We start from the raw sequence: 20192 nt of genomic DNA, 5'->3' as shown, positions 1-20192 counted from the left end.
TTCAATGAAAGTGTTGATCAGCCATTTTACATGTTCAAATGTCTACTGTGAAGGATATCATAAAGCCTTAATGCAATCGAATGTAAAACAAAAAAGTTATGATTGATGAAAGTAGTAAATCGGTCAGATTTGACCCGAACGCAACAGGAGGGTTAATAGTGAATGATTTGTAAATGGTTAGTTAATTGTGTACTAATTGCTTACAGCATGTTTTTCTGAACTAATAACCTAACCATTATTATTGCTGCGAACATGTGAATTTGAGCTCTTTTTGCATTTATATATTTTTTACAAAAACACCACCACGAATGCAAAAATCAACACAGAAAGGAGGATGTTTTAACATATATTTATTTTATTTATAATAAATGCAAACCTTCAGCCCTTAAGTACTTCTCTCAAAAGTAGTAATTATAGGCAATAATACTGGAGAAGAGGTGGTTAAAAAAGTAGAATATAAATGAGGGTGTTATTTGAATTAATATGTATGTTCCATTTGGCAATAAACAGTCCCAGATATTTCTATATTATATGTTTTTGTTTAAAACTATTTACTATTAGTATTTTACATCATTTTGCTTTTCTGCCTCCTTTCATTGCAAAAACACATCCCATATCGTACACTAGTCTCCCTCTAAACCCCATACAGGCCCCTCCTGCGATGGGTTATCAAATGTTTAACAAGAAAATTCTCTTTAGATAACTGTTCATATAAACAGCAATTTAAAGTACATTTATTAAGAAATATTTAGGTTTAAAGTGCAATTGGCAATTAAGAAAAACACTGGTGGAAATGAAACGTAATATTTCATACTTATTTTAAAGATGAAAGAAGCCTTGGACTTCTCAACACATACAAAGAAAAGAGCAATACTCTACAATAATGGTTGTTGGTGTCTTTTTTCAAGAATATGTAAGGAATGGTGCCTGAGTTTAAGCTTTAGTATTCGCTCACACAAGCCAACAATTCTGTCATTTAAGATACTAATGTCTAGTTCTGGTACATAGAAATATCACTCTTAGGTCAGAATGCATTTGGCTTAGCAGCTAATGTTAAATTATTTTTTGGCAACAACTTTCAGGTGTACGTTGACACACAAGTGAAAGAAAGAATGACCCCACAGAGTAGAAGCACACACACTGCTGCATGACAGTTACAGGTGTCCCTATCTTGGTTCATCCTAAGCAGTCTGCTGTGTTGGGGGTCACAGGAGGGTCCTCAGGCATGATGGAGCCAGTCCCTGAATGTGCATATGAAGAGCATCTGGGGTCAGATCTCTACGTTCACTGGCCTGATCTCCCCGGTCTTATTCTCCTCCACCCACAGCTCTCTGTCTCTGATGGGGTCCACACTTTGCAGCAGCTGATCCACCCGCTCCATCGTCTGCAGACACAGAGAGCAGCTGAAGCTCAGGGGAAGACATGACGCCACTGATAGTGTCCTGTTGTGAACCCGCAAATGTTGAATACCCCAAAGTTTTATGTTAGAAATGTATAGTATGGGTCCCCAGCACATAGAAACTGCTGGATGCTAACTTGCATATAAGTTCCATTAAAGCTAATGTGGAAAATAGTTAAGAAATGGCTTAGCTGATTTAGACCATTTTGGAGTGGTTTTGGGAATATTTGAGGATGTCCATTTCTGACATTTCTGTGATAAAAAATGTCTGTTTTAACCAAAAGGTTGCAATATCTGTACTCTGTGGGCTGATTTTGATTTATTTTGGGTCGATTTTGAAGATTTAGGGGATTCTGGATCATTTGGGTTGGACAGTTTGCTTATTTATTTGGAAATAAATTGTCCACAGTAGTAATGGTCATTTTGTGCTTTCTGTATTCAATGGTAGCAACACTACTCATGGTAGTCTAAATCAGCCCACAGAGAGTCCGGATATGGCAACTGAAAACGTCTGAAATGGATTCAGCATCCTCGATAACCCCCAAAACCACTCCAAAAGGATCCAAATCGGTCAAGTCATTTTTTTAACTATTGTCCACAATTATTTTGAATAACACTAATTATGCTAATTGTGCAACTTGCCCAACATATGCAGGTTAGCATCCGGCAGTGTCTATGTGCTGGGGACCCTGCTATACATTTCTAACATAAAACTTTGGGGTATTCGCGGATTCACTATGCTGGAAACTATTAGGAGACAACATGTGGGTGCTTTTAATGTACTTTATAGTCTCTATTAAGTACTTTACACACTCAACGTAACACACATTTGGAAGGAGATCAGAGTGTGCATGGAAAGGAAGTCAAAGATGCAAAAGCTTAAAGTTTCTCCTGCCTCATTTCAAAAACAAATGTAGCAGCAGAAGAGTATTTGGCACTCAGCTATCAAGTTTGATGTCAGATTTTGCATCCAATCTACAGTATATATTTGATATACTATAGCTCTTTTATCTATTTATGACCTCGTTATCTGTTCTTGCCACCTCAGGGAATTAATAAAGTCTGGATTGAACTTTACCCTGACCAATTTAAGTTAGGCCAAGTTATGAAAATAAAAGTTATTTATCAAAATGCCTTTTGACTCGACAGTAGCTTTGGCCCTGATCCCTCATGGTACTCTGACTAATGGTATACGTGTTTCCTCTCAAAGTGAACGCCTGTAATGCTGAGTGTGAGTTGGACTTACACTTTGGTTGAACATGTCTGTCTCGTGTCGGAGGGCGGTGTACTGACACAGATGGTGTCGGATCATCTCCACCCGCTCCACCTCCAGCCGTTCCAGCTCCTGCAAACAGGCACTGTTACTCACCAAACAGTAAACGTGTCACACATTTGATCAAAAGAGGTTATGTTAGGGTCGATCAAAGCTATGACTCTAAAGTCACCTAGACATCAAATGAACCGTTCAGTCTCTATAGTAAATGTAGTGTCTTAGAGAGCCCTGATGCTTTAACCAGAACCTTTGTCCCATTTCTTCTTCACACGTCTTTCAAACATGCTTCTGTAGCCGCATTCCCAAAGTGTATATGACCTGATCATTTATAGACATTACACATGGACTAAAAGTGTATATATATACTGTATATTGTAAGTGGTTGTGTACATGAATATGGACATGTCTATGTAGAATAAAAGTTCTTATGAATAAACTTTTGTGTAATTTACAAAATACAAGACATATTACTTATTTTTGTATTTCATTCAGATCATTTGTTTGTATTATTTAACATGACTTGTAGTTTCTTTGTATCTTATATGTTTATTTTGCTATGCTCTGGACCTTCCATTAAAAGGCAGAACGAATTCTGTTTAGCACACAAAGTGAAAAGGCTCCATTCAGTAAGTCAGTGTATTCATTTATGTTATGAGTTTGCAGACTCAACCTTTGGGAGAATGAACTAAAGCTACTGATATTGTCAGATGTTGCTAACTATGATTCTGAAGAACATCCAAAGGGAACAGCAGCCGCGCAGAACAGCTTTCTCTCACACTAAACTACACACACATTAACAGGATGTTTTACCAGACTGGTGGTGACCGTCTCCTCGAACCATCTGGACTGTGATTGGTTATAAAGGTCCACACAGCGCATCAGATCGTCTCCTGTTGGAGAGAATACAACAAGAAGTCTTAAAAGGACACACATGTATTACATGAGACCTGTTAAGTACAAACTGTGTACAGCACATTCAAATACAAGGTGCTCTATTCTACCACTAGGTGGTGCTACTGCCCAACAGCTGATGAGACTACATCACTCAGCTGAGCCTGAACAGTGCACACAACCTGGATTTCTAATACATTCTATATGATATCATAAGCAATAATAAAAGGAAAGTGTTTCTCTCCTTTCATTAGGCCCATATCAGGGAGGGGATGATGCTGACCCCTCTGGCCCATATCAGGGAGGGGATGATGCTGACCCCTCTGGCCCATATCAGGGAGGGGATGATGCTGACCCCTCTGGCCCATATCAGGGAGGGGATGATGCTGACCCCTCTGGCCCATATCAGGGAGGGGATGATGCTGACCCCTCTGGCCCATATCAGGGAGGGGATGATGCTGACCCCTCTGGCCCATATCAGGGAGGGGATGATGCTGACCCCTCTGCCCATATCAGGGAGGGGATGATGCTGACCCCTCTGGCCCATATCAGGGAGGGGATGATGCTGACCCCTCTGGCCCATATCAGGGAGGGGATGATGCTGACCCCTCTGGCCCATATCAGGGAGGGGATGATGCTGACCCCTCTGGCCCATATCAGGGAGGGGATGATGCTGACCCCTCTGGCCCATATCAGGGAGGGGATGATGCTGACCCCTCTGGCCCATATCAGGGAGGGGATGATGCTGACCCCTCTGGCCCATATCAGGGAGGGGATGATGCTGACCCCTCTGGCCCATATCAGGGAGGGGATGATGCTGACCCCTCTGGTCTGCTGACATTTCTGCAACTTTATATTTAATTAAATTATATTTTCTGTTAGAATGTGTGATGGCTAAATATCTCACGCACGTTTAGAAAAGTGTTTCTCAAAGTATAGTCTCAGGACCAAAAAGGGCCCTTCAGGTCTACAGAAAGGAGCTCTTGGTATTCTTCATTAGTTAGTTATTAGCTAGCAACCTAGCTAGCAACCTGGCTACATGAATGGAAACGAGAGAGGTCCAAACAGCAGTTTGCTGTTTTATATTCAATGACATTTACATTATAATATCTATTGGCATTATTTGTTGAGGTAAGTGTGTTCCAGCACATCAACAGCCTCTGCAGCATGTTTTACAAAAATAGCTCTTCAGGACTAAGCTTCAGAATAAGCTTTTTATAAATGTAAAGTAAATAAAAAAGACAATGTATAAATATCTCCTGTTGGAAGAATATGATAGGATGCTTTTTATTCTAATCCACACATTGTACAATGCTTTTTGGTGTGTAATAACCTCAAGAGAGCAGCGAGCCTGAGTCTGAGCCTAAACCCTTGAGAACCTCTAACTATAGAATGAGGATAAAACCCCCAAGAGACACGGAGACGCAAGCGGCTTCATACTGTGTCCTCGTGTTCTCAGACAGCTGCTCTGTTTCTTTTAAATGAGAGCTGTTAGCCAGCTCAAGATACATTGAATTAAACAGGTATTGTTTTATTGCTAACAAATGTAACATTTATATTTGTGTAGCTCTTCTTTAACATTTAAGTCTTATATGCAGTTTTAAAGGAAATTAACTTCAGTAATTAGCAGAATAAGTCTGACCAAAATACACATGATGGACTCTACTGACTGCGCCTGTAACAACTGAGCCACAATTTAACATATTGATCAGACACAGAAAACTAATCTTGGTAATTGGCATATTGGCATAAATTGTGCAGCTGTATATATGCCCGTGTTTTTATTTTGATTTGCAGAGCTTTTTGTTCGTCAGGCAGGGGATGTAAACCTGCAGTTGTTCTATATTTACAGTTCACATGTTTTTGCCTTTCCCTGAATGGGGAAAAAACGTTATAAGCTTCAACATTTTAAAAATAGAGATTAGAAGCGGTTTATATGATGAATAAATTCATTTCTGGAAACTTTATAAGCGGTGTATGATCAATATCAGTATCTCACAATATATATATTTTTACGCCCAAAGATAAATGAGAGCTAGCGAGGCAGTGTTGTGACCTTTGACCCCGTCTTTGACCTGCTTGTGTGGATTTCCTGCGGGCTTTCTTGATGTCCTCTTCAATCTTGTTGCTGAGTTTGATTTCCAGCTGCTGAGTCTTCAGCTCCAGATCTTTCTGTCTGTCAGCCAGAGCCTTACGGGCCTGCGGAGAGAAGACGCAGGAGTGAGTGACGGGCTCACATCTCACTGCTATACAAATCATTCAACCTGAATAATGTGCAGCAAGAAGGTTCAGGGAGCGGCACTTTCACATCATCATCATCATCATCATCATCATCATCATCATCATCATCATCATCATCATCATCATCATCATCATCATCATCATCATCATCATCATCATCATCAGTCATTACTTTTCATCCATCATCCAACCAACATGACCACAACATTTTTGCCTGTCCTGCTTTAAATGCTCAATTGTCCATGAAATAAGTATAAATAAACTGTCATCCCAGATTGCTTTTCTTTATACATATTAAAACATTCCAGGGATGGGAAACAGCAAATATAGGGAATGTTAATCGGCATCAGGGTGATTGTCAGAACTGTGTTCCCCTCATGCTCTGTTCTTGTTCCTGGTTACCTTCTCCACCGATGCATGGCGGCCACCTAGCTGCTTCCGGAGGTCAGCAATGTGATGTTCGTACCTCTTCATGTCCTTCTTAAAGTTCTCCCGGAATGTCAGAAGAGGCTTCTCCACCTCACTCTGCAGCTGTACGAAACACAAACAACCAATAACTCAAAAGCAGATAATAATAAATGGTGTAATAACCAGAGAGCATCCTCCTGAGGACCTCAGGTCTTTGAGCCAATGTAAAAACACAGGAATAAAATATGAAGTCTCCCTTGCTGAGAATAAAAGCTAGTGTGAATGTGACTTTGAAGCCTTTGTTTCTAAAGTTACGTAAACTACGCAAATAAATACTGTTTTGGGAAATGTACACACATTTAAAAAAAATTCCATTGGCATAATGTTTTATCCTGAGTAAAAAAAAACTAACAACAAAAATGTACCTTCTGGGAGCAAAGATAGTGTCACTGAAGGGTTTAAAGCTATTATTATTGGCCATTTTAAAGTAGTGGCTGTAGTTGGAATTGCAAGTCACCAGACATTGTTCACTTGTCTGTAAAAATGTCTGTAAAACCACTTTGAGCCATACTGTAGGTCCAATAGAATTGAACTGAAAAACTTTTCTTCACATTTGTATGTAGAGAGTAACTACCATTTGAAAAAATTTGATGGCTTCTTGCAACAAAATATCCAGTTATCTAAATGACTCCATGCCCTTCTCTGGAGACCCTATGCTCTTCCCATCAGCCCCCGGGTTGAGTGTCCCCTCCCCTGTCAGTATGAGCTTGTCCATTTGACAAACTCCAACTGGGGCTGAGATAAAGTAGCCCAGAGATGAACAGCACATGGCTTTTAACTCTTAGGTGTGAGACAAGATGTATAAAACACAGCGCAAATCACCCATCCCCCACATACTGGATTTACATATCCATTCACAATATTACATTATTTCCAGCTTTCCACATTATGTCATGACAACCTCACAATGATTTAGTTTTGTCAAGACATTTTTTTAATTTTTGGAACCAAACAACAACTTTATCTATGAATTGTTTAACTTACTTCAGATGTATCCAATGTACAGTAGAACTGAGTGCAAATGGCCTTACCCAAGAGTTAAGGGAACTTGGCCTTGGAACCGATTGGTCACACAATCGGACCCAAATAAAATGGAGGTGCCAGTTCGCCTCCTGAGCCGAGGTTTGTAAACTGGCAGGCTCTATCACCTCTCTGTGTGCACCTGTACTGTGTGTATTCATTATATTGTTTTCATTGGAAACAATCAAAGTATATTTCCACCCCATTCCTTGTTCTGCAGCACATCTGTGCATCTCTGGAGGATCACAGCACCGGCTCCATTTCCTGCATCAGACCAGCTGCATCCTGGCTAACATCTGTGCTCTTCCCTCTCTAAACCCCTAAGACAAACCCATGCTGGATTACCTTTGAGGAGAACTTCAAGTGAATCTCAGCCTCGTCTTCCAGACTCTTCTTTAACTGGGCCCAACACTCTCCCACAGTCCTGAGAGCAGACAGGAGGCAGTGTGTTGATTTTATTTCACAAAAAAGGACCACACACACACACACACACACACACACACACACACACACACACACACACACACACACACACACACACACACACACACACACACACACACACACACACACACACACACACACACACACACACACACACACACACACACACACACACACACACACACACACACACACACACACACACACACACACACACACACACACGTCGGTACATGAACGAGACAAGAGTGAGTGGTTGGTTTAAAAGTCTGTAATAACCGTACGGTCTGAGGTAAGAACATTGGAGGGTATGTTATAAGACACACTCCTTAAACCCTGTGACAATGCCACCTCAACAACCGCACAATGCAACTCCTGCTCATTCTTCCAATCCAAAATGAACAACATTTATAGAAACCTGAGCCGGCAGTGTCTCAGTCAGTAGGGGCTTGGACTGGGAGCCGTAGGGTTGCTGGTTCAAGTCCCCGAACAGACCTAAACATGGAGTGTGGACTGCTACTTGCAGAGGTCCCAGTTCACCTCCTGGGCCCTGCCGTGGTGCCCTTGATAGTGTACTAAGCTGTAAGGGAAATTGATTTCTGGTTCTGGGCTGTGGCGGGTCTGATGGTGGGAACAAAACAGCGATTGTGTTGTTCTAAGGGAGAGAATAATGAAGGCACTGTCTAGAAGGTTTATGTGTGTGAGCAGACTGAGCCCAGTGGCCTAATCTGGATTCTATTTGGGACAACTCCATAGCACTGCAGTCTCATGACAATGCTTATCTCAGAAGAAAACGTATTGTATGCATGTTAACTAGCAGGCAGGTTACGAGGGCAGCAGGTGAACACACTCATACAGTCAAACAGGCGGGAAAACAAAAGTGTTTAATGAGCTAAAAGGAAGGAGTCCAAAGCAAAAATCACTTCTTGGGTAAAAGGGAGTTTTTTTTGGTCGCATGAATCGTGATTGCCAGAGGAGCTTGACATGCAAAGTCTGTGGTCAAACTCCCCCTGTACTCCACATGAAGAAGCAAGCATCTCTGGAGTTGCAGAGGGAACCATGCAATGACCATCCAACACACAGTGTGCTCCACTGATCATTCCCATGAAGGTCACATACAAGCAAACATATAAGTTCTGCTCTAAACATTTTAAGAAGAACCTGAATGCTGCAGGTAAAATAATTACTGCTACGCAAATTGCAGCAAGGAACAGTTGAGACGGCTTACTCATTGACTGGTTTGGAGGTTGCTGGCCTTGACAGCAGTGGTTTCTATCTGCTGCAAGATGTTGCCAGTGACGGCTGATGACATAGTGACACAGTAAGCTCTGGCTGAATGGCCACACCTGTCAAAGGTACGCATCCCAAGCATTGAAGTAACTGTGCACCTGTCGATTGGAACCAATGCTCCCAAGCAATTGGGACAATGGGAGGTGATAAAACAGGTGTGGAAATTCAAGTAGGACCATTCTGGGATGGTTCATATATGATCAACTACATACAATGCGTCCAGAGGATTGAAAGTCGATGACTTGCTGTCTGGCAGCAGGTGAACTGAAGGGCCCAGCTTTCTTTGGAAGCCAGAAAGCCATGTTCCAGAGAACATCATGGAGGGTGTGGTGGAAACTTCTGAAGCAATGGAGACGAAACTCAGAGAGACACGGGGAGAGCTGGAGCTTGAAGGCAAACACTGATGGTTTATTATGGAGTTACGGCCGGAGAACTGACAAGACATGCTGAAACAGCAGTTGCCCGACCAATTCTGAAGATCTCTACACCAGCCCCATGTATTTGGCTGGTTCAGCTAGATACATGCTAGTTCTGGGACAAAACACTGAGAGCAGCCCAAGATCGCAGGCCTGTGCTCAGTGAGGGCAGTACAAACGGATAAACTGGGTCAAAGGTGGGGGCCTAGGAAAATATCAACAGAGGCTGGTATTCCATTGGACAGCTCAGAAGTCAAAAATGACTTATCTGTGAATACTATGATTGCTAAGGACTCAACTTATGCTTCTGACCAACTAGGCATGTACTTCTCGGACTGAAGGAGGCTCAGGGTTGCAGTGTCCTGGTTCCTGTGTTTATTTGCTGTGCTTTCTATTGCAGCGTTTTGTTTGTGCAGCGCTTTGTGTAAACACTCTGCATGTTTGGTCAAGTTGGCAAAAGACTGCACGTGTTGTCTGGTTGATGATGTGCATGTGTTTTGGCACATTTGTTTGTTTTATTTTTCATCTTTTTTTTTTAAAGTGCAGCGCATTTCTCTTGTTATGTAAGTGTTTTCGGACACCGTAAAGATAACATAAATTACAATTATTTTGAGACAAAGATACATGCTAAAAGAGTAAATAAAGCAAAACATTCTCTATGCAAACGTGTGTGACTTGTTTGTTGTTCTAAATCCTGGGACGGGTAAAATAAACTCAGACTCCGAGAATCAATCAAACAAAGCCTTTTCTTATCAAGCTCCACATTTGTGGAATCAGCTTCCAGTGTGTGTTCGGGCGGCAGACACCCTATCCGTTTTTAAGAGTGCGCTTAAGACCTTCCTTTTTGATAAAGCTTATAGTTAGCGCTGATTAGATTCAGCCCCTAGTTTTGCTGATATAGGCTTAGTTTGTCGGGGGACATCTTACTTCTTCCTTCTCTCTGTCTATACCTGTGTACTCTCATGTTCCGATTAACCCAGCTTCCCCAAATGTCTTTCTTTTTGGTGTCTATATACGCCGGGATCCGGAGTCATGGATGATCCTGCGCTCCTCTGTCCTGGATCGCGAGCCCTGGATCTTGAGTCGTGGCTGTGGTCCTGGATCATAGGTTCTGGATGGATATCCTCGTGGATTCATCTTCCTATTATACACACATGCATTTCCAAACATTTGGACTACCTATGTTGCAAATGTATTATCTTTTCAATTTACACACGGCATCTATTGCACGTCTGTCCGTCCTGGGAGAGGGATCCCTCCTCTGTTGCTCTCCCTGAGGTTTCTCCCATGTTCCCCTTTAAACTGTGGGTTTTCTCCGGAAGTTTTTCCTTGTACGATGTGAGGGTCTAAGGACAGAGGGTCTAAGGACAGAGGGTCTGAGGACAGAGGGTCTAAGGACAGAGGGTCTAAGGACAGAGGGTGTCGTATTGTCATACGACACCCTCGTACAAACTGTAAAGTCCACTGAGACAAATGTAACATTTGTGATATTGGGCTATATAAATATTGATTGATTGATTAAACAATGACTTGGCTCAGCGTGATAGCCCCCCTCTGCTCTCACACTTTTCATCCCCTTTTTTGTACAACCCCCAACACGAAACTGCATGTCTGTATAAATGACCAAACACAAGTGATCACGTCCTATTAGAGCCAAGTATTTATTTCCTACAGAGGAAGGTCATTTAGGCTTCATGCACCACTGAGAAAATGTTTGTTAATGAACGGGCCTCGCCTCACACACTGATCCGGTTTCTCTATATACATCCATGCATTGCCTGCTAGAGGGCTCGAATGGGCCATCGAAAGGCCTTTTATTAGAGCAGCCTCATCCTGACTAAAAAGAGGATGTTAAACATGTTGTTATTTTCCAAGCAGGCTGTGCCATGATGAATCATAATTTGCATTATTTAGCTTATTGAATTTCTTTATTTCCTGACATGTATATAGTTTACGTCATCTGCATAGATATTGGTCTCGCAAAACATATATTTTGTTCTACGAAAATCAGGTACGAAAATCTAAAGTCCCAGTGCCTGGGACTTTAGATTTTCATTGCCATTTCTACACTGTAGCTGCTGTGCATATGACAATAAAGCCTTGAATCTTGAAAGGAGTTTATCTTTCTCTGTCACTCACCCTTCTTCCTGGCTTGCTAGAGGGATCTGGGAGAGCTTGGAGAGACTCTTGGCATACTCCTCTTCTATCTTTATCCTGAGAGGGAAGTCAAGAGTTTCAGTTCCACACAGCCTTTACGCAATCTGATTAATTCATGTGACTTCCTGTGTTAGCAACACAGTGGTGTACATGAGCAAAAGAAAAGGGGAACTTGTTTGTTTTTAATGACAACTGCATGGTTTTCATGGTAACCTGAGCATGACATGTGGAAGAAAAGCCTGATACCTTTCTCTTATAAACTCTGCCATCTCTTTCTGGATTTGTTTCCCCTTCAGCTGTTTTTGCAGCAAAACCTCAAACCCTGTGAGGCAGCTGGTGCCCTGGGGATCCTTCTTATCAGCCTACCAGATAAACACATCATCCAGACAAGAAACACATTAAACAGGCAACAGCAGCAAAGACAAGAACAATACACCCAGAGCCAATGAACCTAGAGGAAAAAAAAGTAATGCATTGATTAAGCTTGAACACATAAGTCTCTCTCAATCAACTTCCTCTTGACTGCCTTTTTATTTATTTATTTTTATTTTACTATACTTACTTGTTTGCCTGTCCTTGTTTGTCTACCCTCCCTCATACTGTAAAGCGTCTTTGAGTTGTGAAAAGCGCTATATAAATAAAATGCATTATTGTTATTATTATAAGTCAAGTCTGATTCTTTCTTGCATCACAGCAGCTCCATTTGCAACATCAACAAGGACAAATAGCGGGACCCAATATCTCAGACTTTGAAGGAAGGAGGATGAAAAGGATGAAATTCAATTAGACCAGGGATGTTCATTCGGTGATCAACTGGGCAAGAGGATCGTCTACACTGGTAGAATTTCCTTTTGAAAAGGATTGGTTTTCTTTCTTTGGTTGCTAGCATAGGCGGCGCGTGAGGCTCAGGTTTGGGAAGGCTAAATAACTTTTTTTTTACCTGACGCTACCCGCCTCCGGCGTCTATAGAAAAGAGCTAAACTCAGTGTGCAGAGTTTAAATCTCTCAAGTCATATTACAGGATAAAGGAAATACAGTTTAAACTGCCGTATGCAGAGAAGACGCCGACGTGTCGCACTTATCATTCATATTACATCATCAATCAGATCATCGATCATATAATATCATAATACATCATATATTTCCTTATCTGAGTCAGCTTCTCCAGCCGTATCTGGCCGTGCAACACTTACAGTGTCACATACTGTATGCAGAAGTATTATTTTAAGCAACACATTATGTTGACGAAACACTCGAGTCAAATGTAGTTAAAGTCAGATCCGCTCGTGTCTTAGATGGGGCAGTGATATCATAAAACTATACGCTTTCAAACACTCGGTAGGCCTAGTTATTTTTGAACCAGTTGTTCTGTATTCTCCTTGCAGGTGCAACTATGTGGCTTGTATACTGGATTATATGTTTAAGTCATCATGGATGTTTAAAGCTCATATTTGTCTAATATTAGTTTACTTTTCATTAATGAAGTATGATGTTGCGCTGTCAGTACACTTGTCCCTGTTTGTGATTGGTCAAATGTAGCTAACCCCGCCCCTTTCACGTGAACGCGCTCTCAGCTGGAGAGAGAAACCCTGGCTTGATTTACCGAGTTGATAACCAGCGCCGTAGGACCGCTTAGCGAGATCTCGTTTGTTAGTTTGTTGTTGTTACTTTGTTTGTTACTCAAACATATCCAGGGTCTGTTGAACTGGCTTCGTAGTACAGGGCACAGGTGGCTAGCAGCGCTAATGTCAAACACACAGACATTATACATTATATTTGTATTTTAGGATGCAGTGACACAAATATTTGGGAAGGCTTAGCCTTCCCTAGCCTACAGTACCCGCCGCCCCTGGTTGCTAGTTATTTCTAATTCAGTAATGGTGTGTCATTTAAAAAATGTTTCGTCTTCTGCTTCCTTCTGTTTCTCACCAAGTTTGGTTCAAGTTTTTTCTCCAAAAGGTGACCTTTTAAGATCAACACTCTTAGCTTAGACCACTTTGGTGTTAGGGTATTGGACTTGATTTTTCCCTTGAGAAAAACTGCAGCCATGTTGTGTTCAGGGACAGAAGACATTTATAGTCTCTTAGTGCTGACGAGAACTTACCCAGAAGAAATCACAGTAGCTCCACTCGTTTGGTTTCAGCAGCTGCTGCTCCTGCATGCATGCAAGAGACGGGAACGTCACACAGTTAACCTGAGAGAGAGAGAGAGGTGGAGAGAGAGAGAGAGAGAGAGAGAGAGAGAGAGAGAGAGAGAGAGAGAAGATGAATAGAGCTAGAGAGAGATATAGGTAGCAGCCCGAGATCATAGGGCGCTAGTCTCTCTCCTACTATCTGCTACTCGAACTCGCTCCTTCCGCTCTTCTCACTCACTCATCCTGCTTACGGTCAGGGAACATCAACAGAATCTTATTCAGAATTCTTCAGGTTTACATTTACCAGTAAGCATAAAACACAAACAAATACATGTAAAGCAGAATCAAGCAGATGCCCACTGATAATTACCATTCCGTTTTAACGTTTTTAAACCACCTTAACCATGCAGAAGCATTGTTAACTAGAACATTCTGATGCTAACATTACCCCCGCTGAGTAAGTATTAATAGCATTAGTTGTATTGTTAAGGTACAACAAAGAATACCCATGAATTTTAGCTCACTTTTATCTGACTATTTTAACTGTTTATCTATTACATCTTTGGATTCTTGTACCACATTCCTGCATTGTTTCTAAACATCTTTACCACTGGATTTAGTTAACGACCGACAGGTGTGTTCAAAGATCAAAGCTCCTCTCCCCTCTAGCGGTGACGTCACCCAATCTAATGTCATGATTTTAGTTTTGTGTCTTTAGTCATGGTTTTATTTTGAAATTCTGTTCTCCCTGTGTCTGGTCTTCCTTCCTGTGTTTGCCCTCCTGTGTCTGATTGTCTCATTGTGTTCACCTGTTGCTCTTGTGTTTCTGCCTCCCCTGCCCAGCTTTGTCTCGTCCTGTGATTACCCTTCTGGGTATTTAGTCTTGTCTTCCCGTGTGCTCCATGTCTGATCGTCGTCGCTTCTTGTCCATGATACCCGTCAGTTTTTTTAGCCCACGTTACCTGTTCGTCTCTTCTTGCCCGTGTTACCTGCTCGTCTTCCTTGTCCGTGTTACCTGCCTGTTCCCTTCTGTAAGTTTGTCCTGTTTCATGTGCTCCCCAGTTTGTTAGTGTTTAGTTGTTTCTTGTTTTTCATCAGCTTGTTTTTAATAAAGCTCGCCTTTTGTTACTTCATTTCATTTCAAACCTTTATTTACCCAGGTGTATCCCATTGAGATCATTGATCTCTTTTTCAAGGGAGACCTGCTCAAGTAGGTTCCACATGAAACATAAAAACATAAACAGAACAACAAAAAGGACATCTTACATCATCATCACAGGGATTACAATTTACATAACTATCCACATAAACAGCTACCAACAGCTTCCGATTGAGTAGCGTCCAACCGAGCTTTAAAAACATTTAGTGGCACCAGATTGTTCAGTTTCCATTTCAATTGCAGACTATTCCAAGACAGTGGCGCTGCGCATCTAAAAGCTGTCTTCCCTAAGACAGTCCTAGCAGTTGGCACATTTAATAAAACCACAGCATTCGATCTCAGGCAGTAGCCACTTACAATTCGCCGTGAGATCAGGGAGCAGATATAAGGTGGAAGTTTCCCTAACATGGCTTTGTATATAAAAATGTACCAGTGACTGAGCCTCCGTACAGTTAGTGAAAGCAAACCAGCCCTTGCATACAGGGTACAGTGATGGGTTAATGCTTTACAGTTTGTCACAAATCTCAGTGCGCTGTGATACGCAGCATCTAACTTGACCAGGCAATTGGCAGGTGCATTCATATATAACAAATCACCATAGTCCAGCACAGGTCAAAAGGTCACAGAGCCTTTTCCTGGCTTCAAGTGAGAAACAGGACGTGTTCCTGTAAAAGAAACCTAGCCTAACCCTCAGCTTTTTAAGCAGGTTATTGACATGACATTTAAAAGTGAGACAATCATCAAGCCAGATACCAAGGTATTTGTAACAGGTAACCACTTCAAGTTTTATTCCTTGTGTAGTTACAATATCTAAAACAGGCTCTGGTGTCTTTTTAGCTTTAGAAAAGAGCATTACCTTGGTTTTCTCAACATTTAAAAGAAGCTTTAGTTCAGAGAGCTGAGTCTGAATAATGTTAACAACTGCTTGCAATTCAACAACAGCCTCCTTAATGGAGGGACCTGCACAGTACATCACGGTATCGTCCTCATAAAAATGTAAGGTTGCTCCATCGACATCCACCTAAACTATTGATGTAGATGGAGAATAAAAGTGGACCTAAAACAGAACCTTGAGGAACACCATTAGCAATGTTTAACCACTCAGAAGACAGCCCATCAAAGTGAACACATTGGGACCTTTCAGAGAGGTAGTTCACAAACCACCCTACTGCATGGCTGGATATGCCAATACTGAGTAGCCTCTGCTTTAAGATGCGATGATCGACGGTGTCAAACGCTTTGGACAGGTCAATAAATAGAGCTGCACAACTCTGCTTATTATCTAAAAAACTCGCCACATCATTTACCACTTTCATTGTGGCAGTGATGGTGCTGTGTTGCTTTCTGAAGCCTGACTGATGTTTAGACAGGATGTCATTTGTACATAAAAACACCTTTACCTGTTCACTCACTAGGCGTTCAAGAACCTTAGCCAGAACTGATCATTTAGAGATGGGCCTATAATTATTTAATAAAGTGGCCTCCCCACCTTTTAGTAGAGGCAGGACATACGCTGACTTCCACAATTTTGGAATTGTATTTGAGCTGAGGGAGAGGTTAAAAAGAGTAGTGAGAGGTGGAGCAATAAAATCTGCAGCTATCTTTAAAAAGAAAGGCTCTAAATTGTCCGGGCCAGCCGGTTTCTTAGGATCTAACTTGGTTAAAGCTTCATGAACAACATCAACAGTAAAAGGAGTAAAACTGAAAGGGTTTTCCAAAACATGTTTTTCAGAATCACAGACTGTGGTGTTCACAGAAGCAGAGTTAGTGACAGAATCAAACAGAGAGGACACAAAATGCTCATTAAAACAATTTAACATAGTGGTCCTGTCCGATATAGTGCCAGATGCTGTGGTACTTGACCTTTTTGTTTTTTTTAACTGCACTTGGGTCCTATTTTCCCCAAACCTGACAGTATGATCAGACCCGTATGGACCCAGCAGTAAAATTGCTCCAGCAACCATGGTTCCAGCCCGAGTCCTGGCCCCAGCAGCCATATTTCCGGCTCCAGTTTCAGCTCCTCGGCCCACTCCAGCCCCCGTGTCCTGTCGGCGTTCCGGCCGACGCCAACCCCCCGTGTCCTGTCGGTATTATGGCCGACGCCAGCTCCCTGTGTCCCGTTGTCGGTCCGGCCGACTCAAGTGCCTTCACCGTCGGGGGGTCCCGCCGACTCATGTGTCCCTTCTTCATCGGGGGTCCCGCATACTCAAGCCCCTTCTCAAGTCCACTCTCAGTCGGTGGTCCTGCCGACTCAAGTCCCTTCTCAAGTATCTTCTCCTTCGGGGACCCGCCGACTCAAGTCCCTTCACCGTCAGGGGTCCCGCCGACTCAAGTCCTGACTCATGTCCCTTATCCATTGGGGGTCCAGCCTACACCTATTCCATCGGGGGTCCTGCCAACTCCATGTCCTGTTTCGTTGGGGGTTCTGCTGGGGGTCCTGCCAACTCCAACACCTGTTTCGTCGGGGGTCCTGCCAACTCCATGTCCTGTTCCGTTGAGGGTCCAGCCAACACCTGTTTAGTCGGGGGTCCTGCCGACTCCATGTCCTATTTTGTTGGGGGTTCCGCTGGGGGTCCTGCCAACTCCAACACCTGTTTCGTCGGGGGTCCTGCCAACTCCATGTCCTGTCCTGTTGGAGGTCCAGTCGACACCTGTTCCGCCAGGGTTCCTGCCAACACCATGTCCTGTCCTGTTCAGGGTCCCGCCGACACCTGTTCCGCCGAGGGTCCTGCCGACACCAGCCCTTGTTTTGTCGGGAACACCTGTCCCGGCAACACCGTTGACTATCCCGCTGACACCTGTCCCGTCGACACCTGTCCCGTCGACACCTGTCCCGTCGACACCAGTCCCGTCGACACCAGTATTTTGAAAAAGTTGAAGGTTTCCCATCATGTGCTGAAAAAGCTGAATATTTTTGATATTTGAATGGTTTCTGTAGCTGAAAGTATGCCAAAAAACGTACGGAAGAACTGAACTAGAAAATGCATTTCCTGCTGAAAATGCGTGCGAATGCTGTAAGCCGTGTATATTTTTAGATTTTTCTCAAAGCAATGATAAACCTGTGAGTTGGATGTAGAAAATTCAGAATCAATATAGCATGTTTTTATTTTAAAGTAAATTCAGATTGAACATAGTAAAACATTGTAAATTACAGTGTCCGTCCAAAAAAAGACATTACTTATCAGAGGTTGCACTAGATTTTTTCGCTGCCCGTCATTTTGACGGACAGGATTGTAACATTTCCGTCAAATTCAGTATTACCTGTCGGGGGGGGGGGGAGAGAAAGAGAGAGAGAACTGTCAACCGGGGGGGGGAGCACGGTCATAAACTGTCAACGGTGGTGTGGGGGGGGGGAGAGAGAGAGAACTGTCAACGGGGGGCGGGGCGCACGCTCGTGAACTGTTAGCGCCGTGTTATGCATGCATGCCCACTGCACCTCGCACAGCGTAAAGCCAAAACTCACAGACACAAAGTTGGGTTTAGAAACGGTATCATTTCCTTTTTGGCAGGCATGCATGACACCGGAGCCTCGCTGCGGGGAAACTTTGGTGCTGTTCCGAGTTTGTTCTAATCCGTCAAAATGACGGACTGCTTTCAGATTTCTCCGTCATTGTTAAAAAAATTCCGTCATAGACGGAAAATATTCGGTTAACGCGACCTCTGTTACTTATAGTGAAAACCACCCTTGAATGATGGGATAGTAGACTAAAAGCTTTAACATATAGTAAGTACCCTGTATCAAGATTGATGCAAAACAAGTGACATTTGACCTTTTTAGAGAGGTTTAGCAACAACAAAAAAACACCTCTGGGGTCATTTGAGTGGATTTGCCATTTCTCAACCGGAGATTTATACAGGATCCGCCAGCTGCCCTGAGGGGAAAAGCCCAAGCCAAACACATCTGTCCACCTCGACTCTCTGACGCCTGCGAGCGAGCTGAGGTTTGGCACCTTTACGCAGCTAAGGTATAGCTTATTTCCATTGCAGGAGCTGAACTTTCCCAGTGATAGCAGGAGACCATCCTCCTCTCTCCATTCCCCCACCGCAGGACCCACACTCAAGACAGGAAAAACATAATCATGTCCCTTTCTCCACTGGTCAGCCAGACGGTGCCAACGGTTTGGTCATCTATGTAAACAAATATGTCCATCTATGTAATATTAGTTAAAATAAGTTAATAAATCCAATGTGTACTATAGGTCAGTACAAAAATAAAAAACAGTTTGAAAGGGGAGTGATTATTAAAATATGCATAAATTAAAAGAAAGAATGCAGACTAGGTAAGATAAAGATAGGGGAGTTTATCAAATACTTGTTATTCGTTGTGAGCATATTCTAATGGTTTTTTGAAATATATACAGTTCTGTTTCATATGAGTGTTGAGAGCTTTATCCATAAATCTCTTAATGTTGCCCTCAAAGTGCACCAGATTGATGCTTTTAACTTCAATTTTAAGAAAGAAATCTTCCCGTGGTGCATGCCCCCGGACCCCCATAGAGGATGTGAGGTCATCACAAATAAGACAGGTTCACATGGATAGGATACTAGATAAGTGTGCGCACTCATTATGTACACTACACATTTTTCTTGGATTTGTTAACACTATAGTCCCTAATATATTTGTAGAAAGGCAGGAAATGGAATTAAATCGAGAAAATGTTTCATTGCGGAGGACCCCCTGTTTTGTGTCCCCCCCACTTCTCAAACCAAAGTTACACCCTTGGGTGACGGAGCTTTGTTCGCTCGCTTCCAACCGGAACCACTGCGAGACAAACAGCTGCTATGTCTCCCCCACCACCTTCTGTTTGTTTCATTACCACGCTATTTAATTAAAGTAACCAATTTGAACCCTTTCATAGACTCCATTAGTCTCCTTATTTTAAGCTTCTCTTCTGGACGCGAGAACAACGAATACATCTAACCCCCCCCAGTATAACACACTCCCCCTGTACACTAGTGTCTAGCTTGTCTTTTAATAACTGAACCACAGATACACGTGCAGGGCCCTGATTGGGTGCATAAACATTAATAAAAGTGAAAAAGAAGAACCAGCACCTTACCGTGGTAGAGAGGTTTGTGTGCCCTGTTGAACCTGGGGGCTGTGTTGTCTGGAACCTTGTGTTCCTGGTAGGGTCTCCCATGGCAAATTGGTCTCAGGCAAGGGGCCAGACTAAGATTGGTTCAAAAGACCTCATGAAAGACGACACAAGAAGTGAGGATACCCGGCCCGGAGGAAGCCCGGGGTCCCCTTCTGGAGCCAGGCCCAGAAGGAGGACTCGTCGGCGAGCGTCTGGTGGCCG

The 20192-nt window shown here is 42.8% G+C and overlaps 1 protein-coding gene across 4 annotated transcripts in view; it reads right to left on the bottom strand.

The window, feature by feature from the left end:
• Positions 1–334: 334 nt before the first annotated feature.
• LOC117552370 (growth arrest-specific protein 7-like) overlaps positions 335–20192 on the bottom strand; it is a 46232-nt gene continuing 26374 nt past the window's right edge. For 3 of the 4 annotated variants that reach the window (XM_034225745.1, XM_034225746.1, XM_034225747.1), the window contains 9 exons: positions 13704–13793; positions 11846–11961; positions 11582–11656; positions 7638–7716; positions 6207–6335; positions 5639–5762; positions 3483–3562; positions 2646–2744; positions 335–1384 (listed from right to left, as the gene is read on the bottom strand). In XM_034225745.1, coding sequence (XP_034081636.1) covers positions 1271–1384; positions 2646–2744; positions 3483–3562; positions 5639–5762; positions 6207–6335; positions 7638–7716; positions 11582–11656; positions 11846–11961; positions 13704–13793 — 906 coding nt within the window. In that variant the 3' untranslated portion in view covers positions 335–1270. Of the gene's footprint in view, positions 1385–2645; positions 2745–3482; positions 3563–5619; positions 5763–6206; positions 6336–7637; positions 7717–11581; positions 11657–11845; positions 11962–13703; positions 13794–20192 lie in introns of all 4 variants that reach the window. The other variant, XR_004569941.1, reaches the window with a different exon arrangement.

The sequence above is a fragment of the Gymnodraco acuticeps genome, unplaced genomic scaffold (assembly GCF_902827175.1).
Source record: "Gymnodraco acuticeps unplaced genomic scaffold, fGymAcu1.1, whole genome shotgun sequence".
Lineage (NCBI taxonomy): Eukaryota > Metazoa > Chordata > Actinopteri > Perciformes > Bathydraconidae > Gymnodraco > Gymnodraco acuticeps.
This window is presented reverse-complemented; position numbering and strand designations above follow the sequence as displayed.